Source organism: Falco cherrug, chromosome 2, assembly GCF_023634085.1.
Source record: "Falco cherrug isolate bFalChe1 chromosome 2, bFalChe1.pri, whole genome shotgun sequence".
NCBI lineage: Eukaryota > Metazoa > Chordata > Aves > Falconiformes > Falconidae > Falco > Falco cherrug.
This window is the reverse complement of record NC_073698.1, coordinates 81,819,315-81,840,899: the sequence shown is the minus strand read 5'-3', so window position 1 is coordinate 81,840,899 and position 21,585 is coordinate 81,819,315. Positions and strand designations below refer to the sequence as shown.

At 44.4% G+C, this 21,585-nt stretch overlaps 1 protein-coding gene across 2 annotated transcripts; it reads right to left on the bottom strand.

Annotated features, from left to right (window-relative positions):
• Positions 1 to 538: 538 nt before the first annotated feature.
• NDP (norrin cystine knot growth factor NDP) lies at positions 539 to 21,364 on the bottom strand. 2 transcript variants are annotated; one of them, XM_005431925.3, is made up of 3 exons: positions 21,129 to 21,364; positions 9,296 to 9,644; positions 539 to 1,567 (listed from the first exon to the last, which is right to left on the bottom strand). In XM_005431925.3, exons 2-3 carry the CDS (start codon positions 9,512 to 9,514, stop codon positions 1,340 to 1,342), a joined length of 447 nt encoding a protein of 148 aa, XP_005431982.1. In that variant the 5' UTR covers positions 9,515 to 9,644; positions 21,129 to 21,364; the 3' UTR covers positions 539 to 1,339. The 2 variants fall into 2 exon arrangements, with proteins under 2 accessions (XP_005431982.1, XP_027672755.1); XM_027816954.2 differs by lacking the exon at positions 21,129 to 21,364 and adding an exon at positions 20,055 to 20,484.
• Between the last annotated feature and the right edge of the window lie 221 nt (positions 21,365 to 21,585).

The following is a 21,585-nucleotide window of genomic DNA, read 5'->3' as shown; positions in this document are numbered from 1 at the left end:
CGATCCTACACGTGAAAGCAGTTCATGGCCTTGCTTGCTTCTTACAGAGAAGTGCTGGCTACTCTCTTCTGCAGGACTCCATAGCTCTGATGCCCTGACTGTGGGACACCTTCACCTACAGGTGAGGTCTGGTCTTGCACTAACCCCACCACAGCCTCCGACATCCTTGTGTATGCACAAAGGATGCATGGGTGTATGGACCAGCCAAGAGCTGTGCCATTTCCTGAGCAGCTGCCAAACTGGATGGTGAGTCCACCAGGACTCCAGGTAGCAGGTGACTAGGTAAATCGAGGTACAGTCTTTGTGATTGACTGAGTGATGCTGGGACTCAGGCTCTGCCTTAAACTTCCTATGGGCACCTCAGCATGATTCCCCTGTTTTGGGGATTGCCTGTCTTTAAAAGGCAAAGTGGTACTCACTCCATGGCCTAAGAGGTGTAGATGAAAATAAGTCCTAGGCTTGGTCATTGTTTTGGTGGCTCTGGCTCTGTACATCAACAGGTCTACTCAAGTTAAGAAAAGACTCCATTTAGCACGTGTCATTTTAATCTTTGATTAGTCTTTATCATTTGAATAATGACTTTTGTGACAGATGTGATGTGTCACATTTCCAGGCCTTTAGAGGGGAATAATGAGTTTCATGACCTTTCACTTCTCAAGAGTTGCTCAGCCACTGAACTCTGATGCCGCACGCTGCAAATAATAATTTCAGCTGGCTAGGGCTGGGTAATCCCAGCATGACATTTTATATCCAGTTCACTTTTTAATGATTTATTTGTAATTTCTGCTAAACCACAGTTAAAGTTATCCAGCGCTTGGCTGCTAGATCAGTAACAGATAACCCTTGCCAACAACACAGTTTGTTTTGAAGGCCAATATAACTAGGAGACTGAGTATAAGTTGATAGGTTAAGAGGTTGTATGTGGGAACTGATGCCCATCCTCTGTCCAAACGCCAGCTTCCAGAGCACAGTGCTGTCGTCCCTCTGGCCTTCCTCTCGTTTCCCCTGCTGCCCGTGGCCTAAAGTAAAAGCACCTCTCTGTAGTCAGAGCTGAGCCTGAAAAAGAAGAAACTGACAAAAATACCCTTTCAGAAAAAAAGAAAGGCTTCTTAAAAACAAGTCCTCGTGCTTTTGCCTTTGTCGCAGCCCACACTTTGGTACTGGCACCATCCAGGGCCCTGGGATACTTTACACTAGCTCTCAGATCCAATCCAGCCTGCTTAGTCCTGTCCTCGCTGCAATCGTACGCTGGGAGAATCGGCCTCACCTTGGATTACTTCTTGGGAGCCTTCCCCAACACCAGCACCCCAGTCCCCTCTCAGCTGTGGTAGGTACATCCCTAGGAGTTGCACTCCTCACAGTGGCAGGAGAGGATGTAGCGGTAGGTGGCAGTGAGCCGCATGCCCCCCGAGCATCGCAACCGCATGGCCTTCAGCTTGGAGGTCTGGGGCCGGCAGCAGTGGCAGGTGGAGCGGAAAGGCTGCTTCAGGACGGTGCTGAAAGAAACCATTGGCTCTGAGCGCGACGTCTGGCTGCAGCGCCCTTCACAGCGAGCCAGCAGCACCATCTGCGAGGGAAAAGAGATGGATTAGGAAACACGCTCCCATGGCTGCCAGCACGCAGCTAACACCAGCAGATGGGTACCTCCTTCCAGTCTGGCTGGTCTTTCTTCACTTGCTACATCTCCCCACCTTGGCAAGGGCACCCAGCCCCACACAGTGCATTGCCCCTGAGCTGTGTATGAGAGAGCAGAGAAGGTGATATGGGCAGGAGGAAAAGCAAGGCTTCTCCTGGAGTCCCAAGCACCAACACCAGCAAGGACTACAGGGCCTGGTTTTCTGAATGCTGACCTCGGGGCTCCAAATGATCCCAGCAAGCCCTGCTTTGCAGGCATGGTGAATACAACTCTGATTTGCTGACCCCAGATTTGTGGCAGCTGGACCCTTAAATCATCAGCTAGACTGATATTTCGGTTGGAAATTTTCCAGTGTTTTGACTGTATATACTAGTGATCAGCAGAACTGGTCCTGAATGTCTCAAATGTTTTAGATACATAAACATATAAAGCAGAAATATAAAGATGATGCTCAGTTTATTGCTTCTAAAGAACTAAGTCCTTAGCTCCCTCCTTTTACAAAGATCACCTTGAATTTGTATTTACATTTATATACATGCGTGTGTATATATATATAATTGCATCAGTTATATCTGTATAAAATGCACTGCATAGCGTAAGGCAGTGAAAATGTGAAGAAGATGAACTCATTGCTAGACATGAGGGTTCACTAGTGAGATTTTCCAAAAGCAATGCAGGCTCCATGGTTGTTCTCCTCCTGAGTTCACTGTTTAAGCTGTGACAAAAACAAGGTAACTTGCACAACAGGAGGCACTATGAAAGGAAAGCCCATGGGAAGTCACCTAATCCCCTCCCCAACAACCCCTTTTTGAGCAAAGGAGCTGGGCAGAATCTCCTAAGCTCTATATAAAGCATGGAAAGGATCTTTTAAAGCTCAGGAAATTATGTGGTTAGAAATAGCTGTTACCACCTTGGTAACAGGTGAGTGTTGGACAAGTTTGGACAAACTCTTATACCTCCATGGAGAATGAAATATTAAGCCCATATCAGCTAATTCTGCTGAGCCAACACAAATTTCAAACCAACTTATTGTATCATCCAAACAAGTGCAAAATGTGGCAGAGGTGAGAAAGAAGGCAGTAAAACAGTCCTAAGACTATCCTATAACCAAGGAAGAAAAGTACCTTTTAACCATGCTGCACATATCTTATGGTTTTTTCCAGACAATCTCAAAGGATAACTACAGATGTGACAGCAAATATTTTACATTAAACCTTTTTGAGCTTCTTTGGCTACAAATGTTCAACCAGCTGCAAATCTCCATGTCTTGCAAGCAGACATGTCAAATGTTTAATTTTCTCTAGTCAGTCATGAGGAAAGACGAGAAAGAGAGAGAGTATTCCTGGTATCAAGTAGGAAATACCAGCACTGCCTTTGCCCATGGGAAAGGCACAGATCATCCATTGTACAGTGCTTAAAAATCACTCTTCCAGGAGTACTTGCATGCTAAATAGTTTGCTTGCAAATGCATTAATATACTGTATTAATACATTAACAACTACACTTCCATTCCACACAGACAGATCACAAGGAAGATGTCTTCACGAGCTCATGATCTGGGGTTGGTACCATCTTGTTTCTAGGTTTATGTTACTCTCCGAAAAATTTGCCATCCTTCATGATCTGTAGCATAAATGTATGGTCCCCTTGCTGTGATGCAGCAGATTCATAAGCAAATTCACATCAGCTGTTAGTACTAATATGGTGGGAAGGAAATTTCTGTGTACTGTTGAGCCACACCCTGGCTTTAGACATATCAGCTACATCAAGCTCCTTAATACCAGTGTCTTTAGTGTATACGAGCACAGGTAAAGGAACAGTCGTTACAGAGTTAGCACTCCATTACTGACAAATAAAGATCCATTTTTTTCCCCTTGGAAAAACACTTCCCACAGTGGTAGGCAGGCAGCTGGTGAAGGGCTACACAGGTATCATATCCTGCATGTATTGCAAAGGAAAGACAGCAGACTGGGACATTTAAAACAGTTAGTTTCCTTCCCAGCATCTCAACAGCTCTTGTTAGGTCCCCCACGTTAACCAGTTCACCAAACTTTGTCACAGGCTATTCCCAAGCTGAAGGAGAGGGTGAAGAGCAATCCAACAGCAAGTGGCAACTGCTTGAAGGTTGCAAAGACAACGGAGCTAAACTCTCCTCAGGGGTAGCAAAAGCGGGCTGTCCAACAACCACAAGTTGCTTTTTGGGAGGTTCAGAGACCTCCAGAGTCTCTTCAACTACCATTTCATTGATTCTGTGATTTCAGCCCAAATATGACAGCACACACTACTGTATGGTGGAGGTGATTTCTAATGATTCATGATTGCATATGATTTCTAACAATTTCTGTTCCTTCTGGAGCTGGAACAGTTAGTCACTTCTGGTACTGTTACCCTAAGCACGTTTTATGGCACACATCTGCTCCTGTATTTGCAGGTACTTTCAGAAATGCCAGGAAAAAAAACCCCAAACATCCAAGAAACAGGATTAAGGACTACACAAGAGTTGCAGCAGTGTAATTATAGGGTAGAATTATCTGGTGTGCCAATATCTGTGTCTCAATACATTTCTTATGAATAGCAAGCTTTCTAATGCAAAACCAGTCAGTATTTCTTCAGTGTGCAACTGCATTTATAATTGCTTAGCAAACCTTGTCTTTAAAAGCATGTTTTAGTCTGTGGAGAATCCCTTTAATTTCAAATTTTGCAGGCTATATAGGCTTTCATAAGAGTATGGTCAGTATTCATATCAAGTAAAACTACACAGTGTTGATTTTATGCCCTGTTTTTGGATGACAGTGTAAACTTTTACAAATGGCACAGCACCATGGGTATCAAGTTACATTTGCAGGATAAAAAATTTTCAGACTTCCCATTTTGATAGCTCTCTAAACTTCTGGGCTAACCTGAAGTCCTCAGCAAAATTTAACCTCCTCCTCCTCATAAAGCTGGAACAGCACCAGTGGATTCTGGCAGGTGTGCAAATGAGCTGGAAATAGCTTGTACTTTAAAAGCTTTGCTTTGCCATTTAATCAATAGCACCAGCTGCTTATTGCATCGTATACTATAGCACAATAGAGATTATCGCCTAAATAATTAGTAATGCTATGATGGCATAGCACAGTAATACAGGGGGTGTATATATAGTAAAAACGTGTGGGAATTTTATAATCTGATACGTGTGCCTCTTGGCTCCCCTCACCCCCTGCACATGTGAGCTTGTGTGTGTCACCTTGCGATGCTGGGTTCAGAAGCACGGAGTGCTACAACGTGGGAACCACAGGGGGCTTGAGTGTGTGAGCAGCTGGGGAAGAACAGGTTTTCTTACTTAGAGTCCACAGTCTCATAGGTATCTGGAAGGGCACGAAAGAGGGTAACCTGAGTATGAGGCAGTATTTGACTCTGATCATTCAAGCTATATTCTGGAAATTCAGAAGTTGTAAACTGGTTTGTTAGTAATGGTGTTTGTAGTCCTCTTTTTCTGCACTTCAGCAACAATCTGAGGCCCAAAAGCAGATGGGCTGAGATGCATGAGAACAGACTTTCACACAGTATCCATGGCCTGGCTGCAAACAGGCATTACTGAAGATCTCCTGAGCAACTTCATGAGTAAATATCTTCAAACATTTGCTAAATCTTTCTTTACCTGGTCACTGTCTCTCTGGGATGGATTCTTTAGTGTGAGGCTGTCAGTGGTAGCACATTTCTGGCACATCTAGAGGAAACACTTGTGACAGCCAGTATTTAGGAGACACTGGTTGCAGCAGCGAGGCAATCCAGCACATCGATGAGGACCGGGTCAGGCAGAATCCAATATGGTCAGGAAAGGCAATACCTCATGAGCTGATACAGACATTTCCTTGAAGTCAAACACTATTTTCCAGGAACAAATGACCTCCTTCCATCCCTCTTTTGTGTCTCTTTCATACATTCTTTTACTATAACAGACTATATTTCCAAAGGTTTTGGAAACCTGTTTTCAACATCTGTGTGAGGTCACAAGCAAGAGGGATTTTAATGATTAAATTACACTGGGTGGATGTTTCCAAATGTAACAAAACTACTTCCCATGTGGGTACAATTGGCAGCCTCCACAGAGAAGCATGGTGGACATAATCCTTTTTTAACCAAGACAGACAGCAAACATAATATGTCTTGCGATTTCTGAAGCCATTTTTAACTTCTGTAATTCTATGCTGCACTAAAAGGGAAAACATACAGCGTGAAAAAGGATGGCTCAGTGGAACCAATATATCACGCCAAAAAAGGGCAGAGTTTCTGCTTGACATCAATTGTCAGTCCAAGCTTCACAATGGAAACTCAGTGGAAACAAGAGGTACCACAATTCCCACAGCTACTCCCGCAGAACCTTCTTTTTTTTGACTTGTTTATATTTTAACACAATATATATAGGAACAGACATTGCATCTAATTTTCATTAGCAAGTCTAATATTGTTCTGTGTTTATATGCTAGATCCAGAACAGAAGCCATATGTCTACCAGGATGATTCAGAACTCTGAGACCTAAAAAAAAAAGAGCTTGATTTAACCATCAGAGAGAAGTTTTCTAGGAAATGTCAAAATTACTTTGCTTTGTATGGAAACTGTTTTCATTTTCCAGTTCATGAGGAAGTCCATACAACTCGCGGTATTGTTAAAAAACTGTTCTTGAAACCATTGTGGAATTTGGAAAGCCAAGAGACGTGATAATAATTTCAAACATGATTTCCATTAAAGGCTTGATTTAAAAAAAGTCACTGACATTTTTGCAGTCAGTTACAAATGTTTATGTCAACAGCTTTTTTTCTCAATATGGTTTTCATTACAATGCATTCTGTGTTCTCATTTCAATCCGTTCCACTCTCCTAAAGGCCTGATTGCCTTTCTGTGCCATTAGGGGTGTCAAGAAATTGTGCTGTTGCTGGGTTTCCTTCCTTCCTTCCTTCCTTCCTTCCTTCCTCCCTCCCTCCCTCCCTCCCTCCCTCCCTTCCTCCCTTTTCTTCAGAAAAGTAGCCCCCTATCCAATGTCTGTGGCGGTGAGTTTTAAGAAAAATCCAGAGGATGGTGATGGTGATGGTGGAGCAAGACAGACAGCCACACAGTGAAAGGGCTTTGCTGGGGTTTGCAGAAGTGTGCCAGACCCAGCGGCACATCCCAGCCATTGGGCAACAAACCAACAGAGCCCTGGGCAGGCGCAATTGCAGCTCCGGGGTCACACGGACCAGGGAGCAGCCCACATCTAATACAATTATCCTAAAAGTCTCCACCAGGAGAACCAGCTGAGGACCAAAATCCCTTGGGCTGTATAGGAAGCAATGCCTTAAGCATGTAAGAAAATCAGGGCCAGAGGTGAGGCACAGACTGACTGCAGGGCAGGCAGGAATGTGCGGAGCTACGGGAGGGGGATGCCCGCTGGGGCAGCAGCCTCAGCGCGAGTGCCCAGATGGCCCAGGGACAGGAGAGCTTTGCCGTGGCAGTGGCTGCTGGGGAGCTGGTGGTAATGCGGGCCCAAGCAGAAGCAAAGACATCCTTCTGTGGGTACCTGCTACCTCTGGGGAATAGGGGCAGGTGGGTGATGGCCTGGGGAGAGGAGAGCCCCGGATATGGCAGTCCTCTGCCCTAGGATGGAGAATCCCTGTCCTTCATGCTCCAGGACAGATTTACCTGAGGGGCTGAGATGGGACCTGTTGTGTTTAATCTCTTGTGTCTGAGGCAGTGTGCCCAGGTCAGTCATACTCTGCATTTCTCAATGCCCTAGTGAGGTTGCCACTTGTTACTCATTTGCTCTTCTGGGTGTAGAAGGCCAGAGGAGGATTCTACCCAAAGCTGGAGACCAAAGGGCTTCTGGAGGCTACCTACCATATTACCTATGCTACGTACCGTAGCTCCTCCTGCTCTCTGGCAAAGCAGCAAGCTGAGAGCGAGAGCCAGCTGGGTGGAGCATTGCCCTCCTGGACCAAACCCTCACGGTAGCTATGCTTCTCAGGTTTAGTAGGTGATCTGAAGTACCCTGAGAGGGGAGGGCTGCTAGCACTCCATACCAGTAAGTAAAACCCACACACACACCTACACTTTTCACTTTTGCCTCTTACTGGAGTCAACTGCAATAAAATCAATATTGCACAAACAGATGCATCTCTGCAGTTCGGTATGTTAATGCTAGATGTTTTTCAGATGGTAGAAGGGTCTAGTCTACGCTAAAAGCAAACTAAAAGATCTCTCCTGAATCATAAGTAATGCATGATTTACTGTTTGAACTCAGAAGCAGTAGGGCAAAAGTCTCTGATGCCCCACTCCTGTGGATCAGGCATGGTCATGCCAAGCTGGGCAGATGGCACTGCTGTGAGACTGATGTAAGGCAGCCCAGAGTGGGGCTTTCCCCTGTGCCCAGTTCCAAGGCTGCCAGCCCCGCTCTGGTGAGCAGGCTCAGGGCAAGCCCTGCAACAGGCATACAGCCAGGACATCAGATGTCCTGGTGCACAGGGGATGCACAGAGCACCGAGTGGGTCTTATTTTCTGTTGATGGTTCTTTCTGTGCTTTATTTTAAATTTTATGACCTGCTTCTACCTGTGGTATGACCCCCACCCCTGCACTGATCATGGGAAACCAATAACTCGTCCTGCACACAAAGGCATCTGGTGGTCTCCACAGCCAGTGCTGCATCCATCTGAACTGTGTGGATCCTCTCACCTTGGAAATGCTCCCAGGATCACCACTGCTGGGGTCTGCCATTAGGCAACATCACAGGCAGCCCTCTTGTCCTAAACCCCAGCATGTACCAGCCTCCCAACACTCTTCTACCCAATGCAGGGCTGGCAAAAACATTGACACTGGCATTTGTTCCCTTTTGTTAGTCCAGGGATGTGGGTGCATAAGGCAAAGCCACTTTCTGCAAGACAGAGGGATGGTCCAGGCAGAGACTGTACATCTGAATGCACGCTGGGTTAACTCAGCTGAAATAAATTAGGACAAGACGAAAGGGACCAGCAAGTATCTCCCCATTGTTTATCCCTGTTCTTATTCTCCATGCAATGAAATAAATGACTGTAGGCTACATGTGCAGGCTGCTAAACCATTTTGACACAAAATTTTTCAGGCTTGAAATCTCAAATGAAAGGCAATCTTGTATTTCCTTCTGCTTCTAAGCCCTATAGTAAACATTAAATTGTCATTCTGCATGAAAACAAAGGCCTTGAAACTAAACAGAGAGAAAAGATATTAGCAATGTTTTTCACATGCTTTTTTCATTACCATTTTACAGCTTGATTCTTTACCTCAGTACTTCGCCCCAAAAGTTTTAAGTTTACGTCTGGATTAAAGACTGCCTTGAAGGAGGGGGTGACTGAGATGATCTAAACTTCCAGACTAACCCATCTCCTTGGCAGTTGAGACCCCAATGTGGTCCTTTGATTCCTTTCATTTACTGCATGTTAATTATACCATTGTGATGTGTTTCTCCTTTTGAAAAGGTGAAAAGAGAGTCAAGATCCTTTCTCTCCAGTCCCAGTTCTGATGCACACACTCAGCTGTCTCTACATCTGTTCGTCTTTGCAACTAGATTTTGTAGTAAGGAATCTGTGCAAAGCAAATAATACAAAATGGCTCATTCTAATAACTCTGCCAATGCAGCATCCTTCTGCAAGAAGGTGAGGGAAGCCCTTACCTTTGAGCTACACTTGTAGAGTGGGTGGCTGATGGAGTCAACGTAGTGGTGCCTCATACAGCGGCTGGGGTCGGAGTCGATCATGAAGGAACTGTCTGTTTTACTATCCGCATCTCCCATCATCGCCAGGAGCGAGAGCATGGAAATCGAAGCTGCAAGTACATGATTTCCCATTGTCAAGGAACTTCTCGCCGATAACAGCAGAGGGAGGTAGAGCATTAAAAAAATTCCAAATACTGGCAGCCAGTTCCTTTCCAGGATGGTGAAAAGTCTGGTTTAAGTGTCTTAGCTGTCATTCTCAAGTTGAAGTTTGCTGAGATTGTAATCCGTCAAAGAATCTCCTGCGTAGCTGGAATAAAAACAACATAAATCATGAGCCTGACCTAAGGGACCTCTGGAGAAATACAGACATGAATAATATTAAGGCACACAGGATTTTTGCTAGCCAAATATATGCTCTGAGTAAGCATCATTCTCACAGTAGATAGAGTATATGGCATTAGGAAAGAGATGTCAAGGCCTTGTTACTTTAAGCATTGCTTTTATTATTTTGCTGGGGAGAACCTTTTGACTTTTAACATCATAAATTGTGCAATGCCAATCTTTTTCATTTGGTGATGTCCCTAATGGGTTCAGCTGAACACTGGTCATTAGTAACACATCAGAGATTTCTGCAAATTGAAAGTACTGTGTATCCACTCGAGGTGTCAAAGGCAGGCAAAGCTAGGCTGCCTCCTGCATTACAAATGGCAATTTCTGGCTTAGGTAGCACACAGAAAGGCTAGGGACATGTTGAGCCCTGCCTCTAGGGGCTACATGTCGGTCTCCTGCAGCTGCTCTGGTGCAGGCACAAGAGGTACCCCCCAGGATGGAGGGATGCTGAAGTTCTAAGCCCAGGTATAAGCAGAGTGGTCCCCCAGGGAGCTTGCCTGAACACCAACCTGCACTGCATGGAGGACTGCATAGGTCTCTGGCTGTCCTGCCCTTCTCCTGATTACCAAACTCACATGCACACAGGTGGGCACGCTTTACTTTCTTACTTGTCAGGCTGCATTTGTCTGTCTCTTCCCTGTTAATTAAAAAGCAGCATCTGAAATATACATTATATTCCACAATATCCAAGTACATCCCAGCTATCAACTGGGAAAAAAATAGGTGCAGTTGGAGTCATGGGGATCTCCACCCAGGCATCTGGATTTCTGATGCTTGTTGGAGATCAGGAGATACCCCAGAAAACAGGCAGAGGACAGCCCCTGAAATGCTGCCCAGAGCTCTGCGCCAGCAGGGAAAGGAGGGCATCTCCCTCAGCTGCTTCATCACAGCCCCTTGTTCCTTCTCGTAAAGCCCATAGTCTCAAATGGGTGATTTAAGTTGGCTTTTACTACAAACAGCTATAGCCTGAAAGAGCTGTGAATTAGCCATCTAAACGAAACTTGATGAAGCAGAGGATAGTCACAAGTAAAGTTAAAAGTGCAAGGACTTTCTGAAGAAACTTATGATAGAACAGTTTCCTGGTCACACAGAAACGCTCCCCCACAGCCTTTCGCCTATCTAAAGAGCTGATGTGTGCCTTTATTGCCTTATACAAGCTGCTTCAAAACTGTTTTCTGCTTTGCTGGCGATCCTCTAAACCGACCGAAACACATCTCCCAAACAGCCTGACATTATGAGGCCTCCCCACCAGAGTGCTTGATGATTTGTGCATTGCTTTATAGCTTGCTCAAACACTTTTGTGAGAGGAGTGCATAGCAGTGAGAAACATTTCCACAGTTCATCCAAGTTGGGAGTCGGGACTTGTTGGTCTGAAGTGGCATACAAAGTCTCACGCTGGGAAGAAATGTAATTAGGGATGCTCTGTGTATTAGACATTTTTTAAAGCCTTTTTTTGATTTCAAGCTATTGTCTAAGTAGGAAAGGAAAAATGATGTGACTGTGGATTTAATAGACAATATATTTATTTTTTTTCCCAGAATCTGACTTATGACTTGGTATATTTGCCTGAAGCAATGTTTTTCAGTGGATATGGCATTAAAATATACTATGTCTTTGCAGTATAAAAAGCTTAAACAACACAAAACACTTAAGATCTCAGATACTTTTAGGCACAGTCTCATTCATGTTAATAAATATCCCTCCAAACATTTTATCAGGGTGAGAGAGAAATCTCTCAGTCATGGGGGCTGGGACAGACTCCTTCCCAGAAGTGAACTGTAGTGCTCTGGTTCATACAGATGATGCCCAAGGATTAGCTAACAGAAGGAGTGATGCACTTTTTAAAAAACATTTAACCTTTTACCTACATTCTTATTCTTTTTAAAGAGGCTGACCAAAACATGCTGCTTGGCAAGCTCTTTCGCCAGCATAGTTAATCAGTATTACACACCCAGTAATTCCCTCTCTGTCCAAATAAATTTATTTGATATTGGACGGTCTCATCTCATGAAATATTACGTCCAGGGATCCCCATTTCCCACTCTCTCTGTCCCACTATTAATATTGTGCTTCTATATCTTCCTATGGTTTTGATCAGTATGATTTAATACAGTGAGAGAAATCTGGAGTCCTGGCTCGGTTTTCAAAGGCTTATCTCTTTAGCTTTCTTCAGGAAATAATTGGATGACATAGACTCTGCCTCATGAAAACACTCTGAGAAAGCTGGAAAGAAGCAGGGAAAAATGTGAGAAAAGAAAGACTTCTGTACCTTCTTCAGGATAAGCACAGCACAATACAAAAAGTATTAACACTTTCACAGACTTTTAAAACTACCCTGATACTTCTGTGGCAAAGAAATGTAGCAAGCTTTGGTAAAAAAAAAAACTTTGAAAGAAGAAGAAAGTACTGTTATCATGTATTTGTTAGTAAAAAGAGAGACCATGGATGTATATGTGGCCCATCTTTTGGGAACAAACTGTACAGTTGTTGATAGGCAAAACGAGTGTGTAGGTATGGGGAGCAGGACTGCAGGCAACACTGGACTGGTTGCACATGCCAGTTTCTCCTGACATACCTATGTGGAGTATACATATACATTTATGTATATAAATTAAGTACATATACCATATATAATTGAGATATGTGGAAAAAAATCTCACAGGGACATTTAAACATACAGAAGTTACTGTGTAGATTTTTGATCATGTAAAAAAGGTCTAAATCTCAGGTGCATCACTATGATGAGATATGTTGACATGACATTTTCTATTTCCAGCTGATATTGTGCAATGGCATTTCACTTTACACTCGCATAGTTTTGTTTTGTTTTTTAAGGTTGTATTCCTTTTGAAATTCCAATTGAAATTATAAAATCCTAGAAAGTACATGATATCAGGAGTGACATATGTAGCTTCCAGTCTATCCTTCTGTCCATATCCAGAAGCAAGTACACCTGTAATGATTTATCATTATAGCTGTACTTCTGATGCCATTTTGTTTCATTTGGAAAATGCACTTTTTAAAATCAAAATTAAAAATTTAACATATATTTTTTTTCTTTTGTTTAAGCTGTTTTTTTCCTCAGTTTATTTTCATGTGAAAACCTGCAGTAAACAGCTCATCTGCCAAGCTAGCAAAAAGGAAGTTAAAATGCTTCCTTTTTACAGCATCCTATAAAGAAAAAGATGCAAACGTAACTTCACATGCTCAGGCTGAAAATTTGCTACAAAAGTATTTGGCCTAACAGTGGATGAATATCACTACTGGCCATTTTTTCAGAATTCACTGATGTGGTCAGTACATGTTTTTAGTAATAGACTTATAGTGTCCTTTCCATATAACTAGTTTTCAGGAATTCATAGAGACATAACATGCTAAAAGCTGTTACAGCTGTTATCTAAAACTGCTACAGCTGTTACCTAAAAACTTCAGGAAAAAATAGAAGATGTCCCAGAGAAAGGCCATATGAGCATGCAATCCAAGACTGTATTGTACACGAACATAGGGGCAGAGTTAGGGTTATTTTTCCAACCTTATGTTGTCATTCACTGCTTTTTGAATACTGAAATAAAGATTTCTTATCATAGTCTTAATATCATTTAGAGCGTGGTGAAGGTTAAGATTTTGTTTTGCTTTAAGGACAGAAGAAAATTCCATCATCTGGAATTATTTAGCCAGTCACTTTGTGAGAACGTAAACAGAAATTCCCTTTTTGCTATGTATCTTGGAAAAAATAAAGAGCTGAGCAATTCTCCAAAGGTCTATTGGATCTGCACCGCTTTTACCCTGGAAGGTAGGAAGGGAGCAATGGAAAAGCTCATTTATGGTGTACTTCTACTTAGCTGTTCCCTGCTTCTGAGCCCCCGGAATTAGGCATGCACGTATGTTCAGCTTGGCCTTTGTTTGCTGATGCATTTTCTATGTTCGAGACTCCTGCTTGATGATGAGGGTACAATTCAAGCCACTCAATGCCTTTTATGTTTTGGAGGCTGCCAAAATCCCGTTGGAGCAGCAGTGTGTATATATAACTAAGCCTGGCCTTGCATGCTGTGCATATTTAGTAAACACAATTACTTGGATCCTACCGTGTGGTTCCCTCATTCTGATTTTGTTATGTAAACAGAAGAGTTGCAAGACTACTCAGTTTCTCCAAACTCCAGCCCTAAAAAAAGTGTTACTAACCATATATGTGTGTGTATATATATATATGTATATATATGTATGTATGTGTCTGTATTTCACCACTGCTATTCTAACAAAAAAGCCACAGAGGTCTTCATGAGACCAAAATAGATTTCTCAAGGACTTTATCAAGGCCAGAAAGATGACAGTTTGGGGGGTAGGGGGGTGGGGGGGGGGTGTTGTTCTGCTCCAGGATCTGGAGTGTAGTGGAAATACCTGTGTTGGGTAAACTACACTGTCAGGTTACCCCAGGGTTTGTTCTGCAGGGTTAAACTCCCCACTGCCATGAGAAGGGTCATGAAAGGGACTGGGCATGGGAAGGCAGGGAGGAGCAATCTCTGCCGGAGATATCTTCAGCCTTGGTCATGGTGTAGCACTATCCCCACTGCTGCTGCCTGGCCACCATGCTAGATGTGACCCATGGCAACTCATTGCCAGGATTTCTGAAAAACAGATCTGCTTTCAGGGAACTTGGGGAGCCATTGTTTCTGCTCCTGCAGTGAGTTGCCAAGACCTCAGCTGGGTGGTCGGCTGGGGAGCCCCTGTGTGCAGAGCTGCCCCATGCTTGGCCACAGCTCCCAGATGACAGCAGCAGATGGACTGTCCTTTGGCCAGGGCTACCCTTGTCAAGGGGTATCCCTCTCCCAAAGCCCTGCATTGTTCTGCACGTCCACAGCTCAAGTCTTGCTCCAAGGCCACATCTCGGCTGAGACATTAAACCCCTCCCTGGAGTGGCTCTCCAGCCCTGTGGCCACATGGCATGGTGTGGTCTGTTCCCAGACCTCCTCCAGCCTCCACAGCACTCAGATGGTTTCCAGCCATGCAACCACCCACGGCATGCCCGGGATCCTCTTTGGAAGCACTGTGTGCTATGCAACAAAATTGTACTGGTGACTGTCTTAGCAATTTAGAGAGAACAGTTTATCTAGTAGGAGAGACAACCTAAGAAGCTGTGCCTGATCATGCTTTCTCTTGAATCAGCTCAGAGGCTTTATCAGCTCCAGTGCATGTCTTAGCTCTGCAAATAAATGTAATCATCTTCTCATCTAGTTCTTTCACTGTGGCCATTTCTGTTCCAGCAGTGAAATAGCTGGCCTCCTATATATGCTACCAAAACCCTCGCTCGGCTCTGCAACCGCCTTTCAAAACACCTGACAAAGTCACCGAGCGGCCATGTGGCAGCCGGGAAGCAGCAGGTGAACACAGGGAACACCAGTTGTTTGTGAAATGCCTCCATGCAGCATTTGAACAGGTTTCTTCCCCTCCCGAGACAGGGCAAATACCAAACTAAATATTTTGAGTGAGATCCTTACAGGTCTAAATAAGTGAAATGCTTCCCCGAGGCCTCATTGTGCCAAATGAGGGTTTGCCCTGCTGACATCCAGCTGTGCTGAAGCATATCCCTTTTGACACCAAAGGGAATGTTCTCACGCACCCTACGGGAGCTCCATCCACCCATCACACAGCAGGTTGCAGGGCAGCGTCTGCAAGGGAGTACACAAATAACATGCGCTCCCAGCCAGAGCTGGTGGAAGCTGGTGGACACGAGAAGAGGGGAAGGAAAAAGGCAGTAGAAAGGAAAACAGGCTCAAAAGAAGGGACTTAAGCCTCTTCATCTGGGTGTCCACAGGAGGGAAGCACATCTTCTGGTCCTATGAGGCTGCACTGTCCTACCACCTGCGAGCCAGCAGCTGCAGAGCATTGTCCCATAAAAACCAAGAAGATAAAACAGACGCTACCTCTGCGCAGTCAGAAATGTCAAACATGCTGATGGTAGTTGAGAGAAACTCCTGCACATCATTTTCTGCTGTGGGGCTTCACTAAGTCTTTTAATATTTCAGGAGATGCTGTGACTGTAAATAGAGTGAAAAAAGTAGGAAGACCGCGGTATGTGAGGCATAAGAAACAACACAGTAATTGCAGCACATGTAAGGGAAGAGTGCACCACTGCAAGCACCCCTGGGAGCATCGGCACGCACGGGATGAGCACACATGGGACTGGCTCCCCCGGCTTTGCTGGGGCAGCTTGAGTAAGGCCCCCATAAGTGTTCATGCGGCAGGGACCCGGTGCATGAGGTGGAACAAATTAAGCTGAACAGCACTTGAGCTGGCTGAGCTTCCCTTTCCTTTTGAAGTTTCAAAGAATATTTCCAGTCCTTCAGGTAGCTAGGAGAGGGGGAGCTAGCAGCGCCTTCCTGCTAGGCACTTGAAATAACAGACTAGTGGGTACTGCAAGTTGGAGCCCTGCCAGCAGACAGGCACAGGCCAACATGGAGAAAAGGGTTTTAATACCCTCGCAAAGAATAACTACTGGTGGACAAAAGAGCACTTGTATTTTTATTCTTTCCTTTTCCTGCTTCCAGGAAACTTTAAATAGATTGATTAGGGGCATGCATGGGATCTCTCTCTAATGAGCTAGTAGAGCCATTTAATGGTGAGGTGATGCCAGCCTTGGATTCTTTCTTTATTCTTGTGTCTCCCTGAATATCAGCGTAGTCATGGTTTTGAGTCTGGGACAGGAACTGAGAGGAATATAGTTTTCCACTTGCTCATCCAGAGGGTGCTGTATGGGATCACTCCTCAGTGAAGCACCAGGCTCAGAGCTGAGCTGTCTAGGTAAGGCTGCCCACCCCTCTCAGGAGGCAAACCAGCAAGGGTGGCTGCTGGCTAAAGTGTAAATAATCCCAGCCAAGCATTAGCTATAGGATTTGCTTCAGTAATTACCTCTACTGTAGTCTTATGACCCAACATAAGGCAAAACGACTCTTGGCCAGATTACAAGTTGCTAAGAGGTCTAGGGCATTCGGGCATGTGTCCTCTACCTGTTGGAGTGTGTTCCAAGCAGGTGGGCAGGTTTTATTCTGTCTTTTATATATTTTCTAGAGAACCCAAAGAACGGCAGTTATCAATAAATATAGGGGTCGGAGTGGGTTTCTTAGTCTTTAATACTAAGCAAAGACATCCCTGCCACAGGGACCAGCAAAGAAGGCTGGAGACAGCACATTATTGAAGGGGATGTGTCCTCTTTTCTGACCCTAAGGGCAAAATTCAGACCACCATCCATATACCTCAGCCTCTGATAATTGGAGAACGTAAATATTTGGCTCATGGTAGCAATTTTCTGTCTTCTAACAAGGGGAACAGCGTTCCCCTAGGTCCCACTCTCTCTGAGCAGTGCTGCTATGACAGTAATGCGATTGTCACTGCCGTGGTATGCTTAACCTTTGCCAAACCAGAGCTGAGGCATTAACTCAGATCCTCAACTCACATGTCTTAAAGGGCAACATAACCTGTGCTGCCTCCGCACTGCTGGACCGATGCAGTTTGCAGCTCAGTAATAATAAGCACATAAATGTGATAAGTGTAAGCCATAACAATGATTGATGCAAACAGAAAAATAAAAAAAGAGAAATCAAAAAATAGCAATGTGGTGGAATTCCTAGGACCAGTGCCTCCATGGCACCAGCAGCCTGCTACCCTGACACCAGCAGAAAGGCTACACTCATCCGTGGCAGAAAGGATCTCCATGCCACGCAATGGAATTCCAGCAAACGGGACAAGGACTGATGGTGTCTGGAAGTGGTAGTGCCACTGCCACCCAGATAATAGTCTGAATTAGATTATGTGAAAAAAGAAGGAATATATAGACAGCCAGCTGCTCAAAGGCTTACTACAACCTTGCTTTTATTGTTCTGCTAAGTTAGAGGTGGGGCATCAGAGGGATTCCTGGCATACCACTACTGAGAAATTTTAATATGTTCCACACTGACACATATAAAAAGGAAATAACAGCTGATCATAGGCAGTGGAGGCTGCAGCATCTCTTCATATGTATGCACAGAAGCATGGGCAAAGTGGGGTGCTCTTGGCCAGGAAGACTCAGGCACTCGAGCTAACCTGACCCAGCTAAACCTTTCTCCTGCCATTGAGCTAAGTTTCAGTGAAAGGGCTGTTGAGTGGAAAGCAAGACAGCAGAAAAAAACGGTGATCTGGGCATGGCTACTCACCCCATCCCGATATACCAGTATACCAGGACATGGAGAAGGGCAGGGGAGCTGAAAGGCTGCACTGATTTAACACTGATGAAAAGAAACACATGTTTACACAACCGACAATGATCCGGTGGAACCAGATATCACAGAGGGCAAAAGTTTAGCTGGGCTCAGCAAAAGGACCTGTTCTGTATGGGAGGGTTACAGTTGCAAGGGTTTTATTTTTAAAGAGTTTTTGGAAGGGTTATAAACTCTCAGGACTCTGAGAGTTCAGTAGATGGGGTTAGGGAAAAATCCTTCACCACAGCAAGTTACCCTGTAGCTGCCTGCCACGGGGTCTGTATGCCTGTCTTTGATGTGGCCACTTCCAGCCACACTGAAGAGGTGGATTGCTCAAATAACATGGGACTGGAGCACAGTCTTGTGTAGCAAAACTTTTCTAAAACTCATAGAAACAAGCCTTTCCTCATACTCAGCAGGTTATTAGAGGCAGAGGAATTTGCAGTATTCATAATGCGACTATCTAATATTTATAATTGTAATTACAATGATAGCAAAGGGGGGGGGGAGAGAAAGAGCTTTTTTTTTTTTTCTTCTTTCAGTTAAAGAAATAATCTGCCAGACTTGATGCAAAAACAAATGTCTCCCTGGTTTCATGCAAGCTTTTCATAGAGTCAGCTCCCTTCAAGGTCCAAAAGCAACCTGGAGCACTTCCTAGCGCATCTGAGAGCAGACAAGCTAGAAAGAGGACACAATCAGCCCCAGGGGAAGTGGGGAATGAAGACAACTCCAGGGGGACTCCCTGTCAAATGAGTCACAGTGGGCACCAATGCGAGCCCTCAAGGAGGTGTTTCGCTTCATTCCCACCTGGGCAAAAGAGTTTTCAATCCTGGCAACTCAAGCAAGCAAGAGCATACAGATGTTATCACAAGCCTCAGTGACATGTGAGTGACTGTTCCAGTGGGGTAGATGGCTTTTGTGGAGATCAGCCATGCATAGGTAGCTACCTGGGGTATTGCTACTGCAAACCGTACACAAGACTATCCTTAACAAGTATCCTGCTCTGCATCGAGGAATCATCAGTGTACATACATCTGATCAAAACCAGGTGCTGTACAAACCCAGGAAACCTACATGGGACACTTTCAGGTAGAGATCAGAGCATGTAACTAGAGTAATCAGCATCAGCCCCTAATTATACCCCTTCAGTAAATCAAATTGCATTTTATTTTGTAAGCTTAAAACATCTATTCCTTCCACATTTGCTTTTAACTGGAAAAGCTGAAAGCATCTTCTTCTAATACCATATTGCAAATAAGATTTCATTATTCCAACAAAAGCATGTCGATGTATATATGAGTCTTATTGGAACGCCCTGATTCAGGCTGGTAATTACTCACCAAATAGTTGTATTTAGGTCAAGGGAATTATTGATATGTAAAACTGCGCACAGATATGAGTAAGGACGCACAGCCTGAGCAAAAGTGAGCATCATTAGTAATTCAAAAGAAAAAAAAACAATCACAGAAGTCCTAAAATGAAGATGTTCTTTTGCTGAGGGACAAATAACAGCACTGTGATTATTACATCCACATTTATTGACACCACCAGGCAGCTGAGCTGCTTCTATTAGAAACTAACTTTGCAATGAGGAACTGATTTGAAATGAATTTGTCCCCACTGCTGGTTTTAAATAGTCATTTGCCTGTCCTTTTCCAATGTGCAGAGTTCTCACCCCTCAGCCACGGGGACAGTTACAAAGCTTTAGGAACTGATAGTAACATTTGACATATAGGAAACAATTTTTCATCTTTAAAGAGCTGCAGAAACCTTAACAAGTTACTTGTCATGCCATCTGTCCCAGGCAGAAACAAGTAAGATGTCTTATGGGGAGGTTATGGGAGAAATGTAAATGAACTTGAAGGGTAGGATAAGAAATCTGCCTGTCAGTCCCACAAGTCGGTCCACACACAGCATCTTGCAAATTCAGATTTGCCACAAGAAAATTACCCCCCTCCCCCATCACAAACTCTGGGCGAGCCTACTTTACTGACACTACAGCAGCAGATTGGTCTTCACATGGATCACCTTTGTTCCTCTGGTTTTTGCTGCAGACCCATTCCTGTGAACTTTTATAGGATTAATTTACTCACCTGAATCCTAGCAGGGAGACGGGGCTTTCTTCCTCAGCCAGGCTCTCTCGGAGCAGTGTCCGTTCCCGCGCCTTGCAGCTACACTACACCGACGCTTTATCACTGGGCTCATAACAGTGAAACTCTTCTTTTGTCCCAAAGACACAGAGAATAGTTATGCTCGTGCCTCTGACGCTGATACACAGTGGAATGATCTGCCAGCAAACAAGGAGAGCCTCCCTCTCTCCTTCGGCAGGCAGTCTGGGGTTCTGCAGCATCCTCCCGTGTCAGCTACCGACTGCACAGCCACGCTGCATTACGTGTCGTGCTGACGGGGTCGGCTACCTACTAAATATACCGCTCGGCGTTTCAGCAAAGGCAAACACCGTGGCTTTCCTCACAGGTTTCAGCCAATCAAGAATGTATGTTAAATCTGTCCTAATCCATAATCAGTGCTGCCCAATCCATAAGAAAGCTTTCCAGAAGTTTGGATAAATAATAATGTGCAAATTCAGAGTGCTCCTGCGAAGCATGACACACAAAGCTAGAAATAAATATTGCCTGTTGTTTCAAATTATTCTAAGCACTCTGGCAGATGACTGGCAAGAGAACAGCATGCATAAGTAGTGATAAAAGTAAACAGTCCAGCTTTAAACTAGCAGGCTTGCCTGTGTTCATACAGCCCTATTGTAATGGGACAAAGAGGGTGCTGCCGATACCGGTGCCCTCTCGGTGAATTCAGGGCAGAGTCCAGCATGCCCATTCACTCCAAAGCCATACCGCTAGGACCAGCACAGAGCTGCAGACATGAGCCCGGCACATGCACAAGAATAGGTGTTTAACCAAATCACTCAGAAGCGCACTGGGCTGCCTATCTGATTGCATACAGGCATCCTTCAGGCAGGACATGTTGTTAAATATGCAAGGGTAAGAAGGAGACACAGGTACTAGAGCTGTGTCAACTCCGTATCAATATATTTTAATTTTTAAAAATGGTACAAGGACAACATGTGTTTGTCAGATAGAGAGATCAAGCACTCAGTTTAAGTCCGCGTAGTATGCAAAATCTGAAGGATCTCTTATTTGTGTGCTTACCTTTGGAAAATGCACTGCTCCTTCCTCCCCTCTAACTCTTCGGAGAGCTAAAAAGAGGTCCTGTTACTTCCAAATGCTTTTGTTCTTCTGTCCCTCTGTCACATGGCTTGCCTTTTATATTTGCAACACACAAAAGTTAGGGCTGTTGTTTAAGAGGGAGAGGGAGAGAGAGAGAGGGAATGTCAAATGGAAAAGTGCCATTGCAGTCATATATCAATCAGGGCAGCGGCAGCAGCAGCTCGCTGGCAAATGGGAATTCCACAGAAATGTGAAGCTCTTGTTATCTGAGAAATCACAAAACACCACCAGCCAAGCTCCCTCAGCAGGGACTTCTTATTATTGGCAAGCCAGGAAATAGAAGGAAATGTAGGCGCTTTTTTTGTTGTTGTTATTGTTTCGGATCTGAAGATACATACGCTGTGGCATATGTAAGCCAGTGGAATATAAATTCTGAATC